This window comes from Elephantulus edwardii, unplaced genomic scaffold (assembly GCF_000299155.1).
Source record: "Elephantulus edwardii isolate Elephantulus edwardi_28Jun2011 unplaced genomic scaffold, EleEdw1.0 scaffold00092, whole genome shotgun sequence".
NCBI classification, from domain to species: domain Eukaryota; kingdom Metazoa; phylum Chordata; class Mammalia; order Macroscelidea; family Macroscelididae; genus Elephantulus; species Elephantulus edwardii.
Window position 1 is genome coordinate 2,405,562 of NW_006399842.1, and position 8,094 is coordinate 2,413,655.

Consider the following 8,094-nt stretch of genomic DNA (forward strand, 5'->3'; position numbering starts at 1 on the left):
TACAAAAGTTAACTCTAAAATTTTTTCTACATTCTCCTTATAACCAGACATTGAATTTAATGCCATGATATTAGCAGGTTTTCTAATCATAAAAAGGATTTTATGAAGTATTTTAGTTATCCAATGTGGATGTTTCCAGCTGATGTTTAACAAGGTAACACTCTGCCCTATTTCATATTATAAAAAAATTATTCTTTTCATGGTCTATTTAGTAGTACAATTTTTTCCACCTGTTTATGGTTATCTGCTGCCTCTGTTTAAAATGATCCCCAAGTATAGAGCTTAAATGCTATCTAGTGGTGGTATCGCTCTGGACCATTAAGTTGGAATCAACACATAGCTGACCATCTATCAAGTTTTTTCAGAGGCAGTTACTCTCAATGGAGGAGACTGCCCATCATTCTCCTGTGGAGCAGGTGGTGGATTTTAACCATGTGCCTTTGAGACTGCAGTATACCTCCTTGTCACTAGGCCACAAAAGTTCTGTTATCTAGTGTTAGTAAGCTCAAAAAGGATGTGCCGTGCCTTACAAGAAAATACTTGCGTTACATGAGCTCTGTTTAGGCATGTTATAGTGCCATTGGCTTGAGTTCAATATTAATGCATCAACCATAAACATTAAATAAGATATCTATAAAGAAAACATACTTAAAGCAATGTTATGCATTGATCAACTGACAAAAATGTGACCAGAGGCTCAAAGGAAATTAACCCTGCATTTCCCCTAGGAACAATGGTTTAGGAGTCACTCATTCTGAGCTAAGCTCACTAAAGAGAATTAACTACCACACATAATGAGAACCAAGTGTATTGGTTTCTTGCTTATTGAAGAATATGGTCTGACTCAAAAGGACACCCATCAATGTAATAAAGCAAAATTAAAACAAAAAATTCACATTTTAAAAATGGATATCCTTTGTGAATTTAGACTTAAAAGAAACATCTGCTTTTGTGAAGGATGTGTTTTGCTTCTTATAAATCATGCGCCTTAAACAAAGAAATCCACATTTTTATTGAGCACTTTGGAAAATTCTGCATATATTTGCTTCCAACTACTAATAACAACAGATGAATCAGATTTAGCTAACATCTCAAATGGCTGTCAAACAGGAGGTGGTAGTGGTTGAAATATTACGTTGCAAACCGTGCGGTTTTGCAATTTGAAACAGCCAGCTATTCCATGGGAGAAATATGTGGCAGACTGCTTCCATAAAGATTTACAGTTCTGGAAAGCCTGTGGATCTGCTCCACTCAGTCCTACAAGATTACTACTCCAATAAAGGATTTAATGGCAATGATGTTATTGATCTTTCATAAATATTTAAATTAATTTACCTTTATTTATATTTCAATTCTCACCTTCAGTAAGTTGTTGTTCAAGGTCCTTAATCTCTTCTGTTTCCTGAGCAATTCTAGAAAGTATCTCATCCAGACGGCTTTCAAGTTGTTTATATTGTTTATTCATAATGTCAATCTGCTGTTCTTTACTTCTTTTCTGGGCTGTCATATGGGACTGAATTGCAAAGGAAAAAAAAATCCTAGATTCTTTAAACTCTTAAAAATATCTTTAACAATATTTTTAAAGGTAAAATGGAGAATAAAATTTAACAATTTTCATCTGTTTTTGTTCAGGCCTTGTGCTGCTTTCACATGAGTAGTTATCATTTAAAATTAATGACTTAATGCAAGAATCATCTACATTTTACCAAGAAGAAGAAAACTGAGGATCAGAGAGTTAAATGGTTTTTTTCTTAAGGGCAGAGATATTAAGTAATATAAACAAACTCAAGAGTTTTTTTTTGTACTGCACTAAAATACATCTTTTTTAAAGGTATATATATATATATATATTCCGCAATGCTAATAAGGACCATAAAGAGCAGAAGATTACTGGAGGGATTTAGTTATTTTTCATAATTTTTTAAAATATTTCTAATATATGTGACACCTTTTTAATAAAAATATTCTATATACTTTAAGAAGCTTCTTAGGGAAAAATATTGACACATGAAGTAACTACTGACCTGGAGTTCAAATTCGTGCGCAAAAAAAAAAATTACTTTTAAATATGAGAAACTTGAGAGATAAGGAGGTCTTCAATATTTGTTTTATCCAAATTCTTAGATCCTTAGAATGAAGGGGCTTAGGGAGGCAAACCCCACTTATACTACAGAATGCTCCTGATGGAAATGGAGCTTACACACACCCACACATTCTCTCACATGCTGACAGTCATTGAATTACTGAGCCATTGTTAATGAAAGGAGTGCACTGTATTTTTCGGGTATATTAGGAAGTGGGAGAAAACCACCAATCTAGAACCAACAATTTAGTCTAGCTATGCAATCTTTTTATCTTACGGGCAACAAAAAAGAATCTCAGATCCATCAAATGGCTTGCCTGTCTCCAAAGGGAACTAACTAACTAACAGTTCACATGGAGACAAAATAGTTCCCCTGAGAACAAATCCTTTATGACCTGTTTGCCACTCTGCAACCCTCATCAGCCGCAGAATTAAAGAACTAAAAAACTACATCAAGAAAAAGTTCTCAGGAGACCCTGTTTCACAGTCGGAACAACAAATACCACGGTCTTTAAGCCTAAAATCCATTTGATTATAAAAGAACATTTCTCAGTTTTAGATGTTGATGTCGGTTACCTTAAAAGAACAGAAAACCTCGATTCTAAGCAGTTTGATGGAGATTTTCTTCCCAAATTCCTGAATTATACACCTGAAATCTTTCTGAAAAGGTAACTGCAGATAACAGCTTACATTCAAAGTAAATATAAGATTTTTTTTAACGACTCAACAAAAAAATTACTGCACTCACATCAGTATCAATAAATCTTTGCTACCAATAAAAATTCCACTCAGACCTATTTATATACAAGACAAAAATAAACTAGTTCAATATACCAATATTTTGCATTAAACACAGAGCAACGAACGTTGATTTTGTAGTCATTACAACTGTGGAGCTCACAAAAGAGTTATAAAAACAGGAACTTACATCTCTGGCTCCTCCTCCTTTTAAGTCTTGTAGAGTGAGAAAAAGAAAAAAATGATCATACCTTAATTTAAAATTTATCCTGTTTAAACTGGGACATTGGAAACGGGTAAATTGTAGGTGGCATGCTTTCTAGTGCAGTCTTCAAATTCGTGTGCACTACCCTTTCTGACAGTCACATTTTTGTAAGCATTTCAGAGGCTCAGTAACTTCCCAGAGCTGCAAAACCATTCTTGGCCGAGCCTAAACTGCAGACCAAGCTACCCAATCACAAGCAACATTTACAATCAGACTCCACCCTCTCTCCTTTAAATCACAACACAGGAAGCTCTCCCGGGCCAATCACATACAAACTTTGCAACAGATCAGTACAGGCTCTAATTCCCTAAAGAGAACTGTTATCTTTTTACTTCAGGCGGGCATTTCCTGATAGGGAAAGAAAGAGCAACACAAACTTCTCTTTTTTTGTGTTTACTCTTAAGAGATTTGTGCTAGTTATTAAAATTTGTATAGAATGCAATTTGATTTTTAAACTACCTTTTCTTTTTTAAATCTAGTTAAATGCTCTTTGTTGAAACGACTAGGCTAGGTTCTGAGCTAATTTTAAAAATAATTAATCTCTTTAGATCTCTAATCCCTTTGAGGGGAGGGGAGAGTCATTTAGTACTAAACGTGGGCTCCACCAAAGGGTGACTGGCAAATCATTTAATCTTTCTAAATCACATTTTCATCGTGCTGGAGGAGGCGGAGAAGTTGAAAGAATGCCACCAAATTTACATGGAATACTGTCTTTACCAGAATATCCAAAAACCCAGCACAAAATGAGGTATTTTTAATTCTATCTCGATACCTATTCAAGACAATGTATGGAGTACATCTTTCATTAGTTATATACTGTTTTTTAATCTCTCAATATTTTACTTTTGAACTTGTTACCAAGTAAACTAAAAGTTAACTAAATTATTCTGACTCTATTAAAACACATGCAAAATTCATCCTTGATTTCTCTTCCCTAATCTGAAATAGCACGCCTCTGAAAACCCTATGTACAACAGAACACATTTAGATAACAGAAACGGCAAAGGAGGTTGAGTTTTCAAGTATGGAAATACAAAGGAAGAGGATGAGGTGGATTGATTCAGTGACTGGGATAACTGGGATGGGAGTGTCGGAGACAGTGCGATTGGCACAGGACAGAGCGGAGTTTAGGGCTGTTGTACATAGGGTCGCTATGAGTCGCAGGCGACTCCACGGCACAACAACAACATTCTCAAATTTCTTCACCCAACAATGGAGTGCCGGTGATAAGTGTAGATAATGTGATTGTGTGTGTAAATCAGAAAAATCTGATTTTTTTTAAGTATCCTTTGGTGCTCAGAGTAAGGCTTCAACCTTAAAAATGAATCTGTTAGGTACCTTGAACTTGACTTCAATTCATAAGGACCTTGCCCAATCCCTAGCCATCCTCACAATCTCACTGTGCTTAAGCCCAATGTCACAGTTACTGCATCAATATTTATCCTTTTTTCTCTATTTCATTCCTTTTTTTTTTATTATTCTTTTTTTGTGTGTGTACTGTCAAATCGGATTTGACTGGTACAGGAGGAGATTGTCCCTCCTTCCCCAGCAGAGCATCTGGTGGATTTGAACCATGCGCCTCTGGGATTGCAGTGCAACTTCTTGCCAGTGGGCCACCAGAGCTCCCCTAATATTTATCCTTGGGGTTTTCCTTTTCATTTGCCCAGTCTCCACTCATGCAAGCATGATGTCCCCTGTACTCTCCCAAAGACATGGTTCCCCTGCTGATAACAACATGCCCACAATGCAGGATACAAGTCTCATGCTTTTGCATCTAAAGGGCACTCCAGATGCATTTTTCCCCAACACAAACTTGTTTGTTTGGCAGTTCATGGTATATTCAGTACTTTTCATCAACACCATAATACAAAGACATAAATTTCTTTTGTCTTCCTTATTCACTATACAACTTTCACAACATAAAGCAACGGAAATACCATGGCTTGGTTCAGGTATACCTTCGTCTTTAAATTAATTGAAGGTTTAAGTTTTTAATCCTTAACAGTGATAATAAAATAAATGTGGTTTATATATTTCAATCCCATCAACATTAATTTCAGCTTCCTTCAATATTTGGATGTCACTTGTGCTCCTCCTCACTGAGTCCCTCTGTGTGTGTGTGTATAATTCTTTACATCCAGTTGGAATTAAATTCCTTGAAATATGGCAGTTGTAGATACAAAAGAGAGCGAGGGTGCGAGGGAGAGAAATAAAGAACTGGTCCCAAGAAACAAACAGGTCTTTATTGTGCAGTGAGGGATGCCAAGTGACCCAGCAGCATGGCATGATCAAATGGCCCATGGGCAGTTTGGGGAATTACCTTTTTATAGGGTTCATGGGGAGGACTAAGATGGTACTTCTTGGACTTTGGCATTTTAATTTAGTTAGGTTTTAACTTTGTTTGTTAATTTGTTTTCTCAAGCTCAGACTCTTAAGAGGATCCATTGTCTGGTCTGGTCCTTTATGTGACCAGCTCAGGTGTTATTAAGTTTTTCAGGAAGTGGTCAAGGTTGGGGGTAGTGGGGCAACTGCCATATTCTTCCTTCAACAGTCATGTGTTGAAAGCAAATATACAATATGTTTCTAAGCAGACTTACAACTCACAGAGCACTTTGGGTTTAGTTTGTAAGGCAATCAAATCTTCCTTGATACAAACATTTGTGAATCTAGAGCAGGTCCCTGAGGATACAGATACCAGTAGAATATAATTCTTGCCTTAAAGAATTTACAAGGGATCACATATTCTTCCGAACAAATAAATATTAAAGTGAGGTATATTGACCACAATAACAGAGTGGTATTAATAAAGTCAGGATTATTCGACCATATGGTATATTTGTAAAACTGACATCATGTACCCCACCCTGTAAAACTGGTAGAACCATCTAATTAACAAAGGTTTGGTCTTCAGACTCTACTGTAAAACTTCTATATAATCATGCAAAGTACCTTAAGCTGTCTGTTTACCAGGAGGAGAAATACAACTTTTCATTCAGTTAACAATTGTCTTTTCTCAATAATTTGTAGACTGTACATATAGTTGTGTATAACTAGTAACTGTATGTAAGAATCCTAAGGTTCCATTTTTCTTAGTTTTATGTGAACTGCACCTTAAGGGGTCTGTTTATCAGGAGGAGAAATGCATCTTTCCTAGATTAGCATTTACTTTTTTAAATACTTTTTTCTTAGTCATATGTAAATTCTATCACAATTTTTCTTTTTTACTAGTAACTGAATGCAAACTGTTCTCTTTGAATATAAAAATCCTGTAGCTTCGGACTGTTGTTATGTGTCAACAAGTTACTTGAGACTTATAGTGACCCTATGTACAAGAGCCCTATATCCTGCTCGATCCTGTGCCAATCTTTTTGTCTCTGACATACCTAACCCCCATTTCCCTGGTCACTGAATCAATCCATCTCATCAAGGGTCTTCATCCCTTGCACTGTCCCTCTACCCTCCCAAGCATGATGTCCCTCTCCAAGGACTGGTCCCTCCTTGCAACATGTCCAAAGTATGTCAGATGAAGCTTCAGAATTCTTGCCTCCAAAGAGCAGCTTGGTTTCACCTTTAGGACAAACCTGTTTGGTCTTCTAGCCATCCATGGTATATTCAATATTCTTGGCCAGCACCACAGCTCAAAGGCATCAATTCTCTATCATCCCTAGTCAACTGTCCAGCTTTCTGACACATAGCAAGCAATTACAAAGACCATCGCCTGAATCAGGCCCACCTTAGTCTCCAGAATGACATCACTGCTCTGTAGTACTAGCACTAGTAATATGTTAAATAGATTAACACCTAACCCAAGCACAAAAACCAATTACCACCCTTAGAAAGGGGGCAGTTTTTGAGAGGATTCTCTGGGTTCTCCTATATCTACAATAAAGTGCTTTGGATATTGCAAACCGTATGTCTTATTGGCGTGCAGAATCAACCCCTTGCATTCAGTAACAACAGCATAAATGAAACATTAAACGGATTTTCCTTGTAAGAAAAATTCCTTAAAATAAAACATTGAGATGTCATTTTCTTCTTCAATTTTATTATGACAAAGATATACACACACTCTTTGAACAGGAACATTTAAATATAGTACTAGAGGTAGAGTCCTTAGAGTAGAAGATACTAAAAAATGAGAATCAGCACTTAATTAATTGTTAATTAATTTCTAATTAGAACATGGACTGTATGAGGTATCACTATAGGAAAATTTTAAGTTGTCAAAAAGGAAATGGAACTTAATAGAGACTGACAGTTTAAGAACTGGCAAGCTGAGATGGACTGACACTGGCAACTTTGATTAAGACAATCAGGATATGCCATGCTGGAAATGGAAAATTGAGGAAGAATGATGTCACATTCATAGTAAAAAAGATCATTTCAAGATCTATCCTAAGGTACATAGGCTGATTGATAGGATCCATATGCATAAAAAGAAGACCTGTTAATACAACTATTATTTCAAATATATGCACCTACAGTTAAAACCAAAGATGAGGAAACTGAGGAATTTTAGCAACTTTTGCAGTATGAAATTGACCAAACATGTAGTCAAGATGCTCTAATAAAAATTGGTGACTGGAATGCAAAAGCTGCAAACAAAGCAGAAAGACGGTAGTTGCAAATTACAAACTAGGGGAAGAAAAAGAGGTTGGAGATTGAATGAATGAATTCTGTATATTCAATTATTTATTCATAGCAAATATCTTTATTAAGAAACACAGATGGCAACACTACACATGGACTTCATTGGAGGGACAACAAAGGAATGAGGCTGACTACACCTGTGGAAAAAACAGCTGGAGAAGCTCAGTATCAGCTCTCAAAACCAGGCCAGCTTGGAACAGCTTTTCAATCACTCATATGCAAGTTCTAATTGAAATTGAAGAAAATGAAAATGAGGTCACAGGAACAGAAGTACAAGCTTGGCTCTACTGAAATTAAAAATCACCTCAAGAGGTTAAAGGCATTCCCTTTAAGAACAGGAACTAGGCAAGGATGCCCA

The 8,094-nt window shown here is 36.2% G+C and overlaps 1 protein-coding gene across 1 annotated transcript in view; it reads right to left on the bottom strand.

Annotated features, from left to right (window-relative positions):
- The window catches only part of CNTRL (centriolin), a 121,912-nt gene that overhangs the window by 65,882 nt on the left and 47,936 nt on the right, over window positions 1-8,094 (bottom strand). Inside the window, exon 11 of the mRNA XM_006890749.1 lies at window positions 1,360-1,513. Coding sequence (XP_006890811.1) covers window positions 1,360-1,513 — 154 coding nt within the window. The remainder of the gene's footprint in view (window positions 1-1,359; window positions 1,514-8,094) is intronic.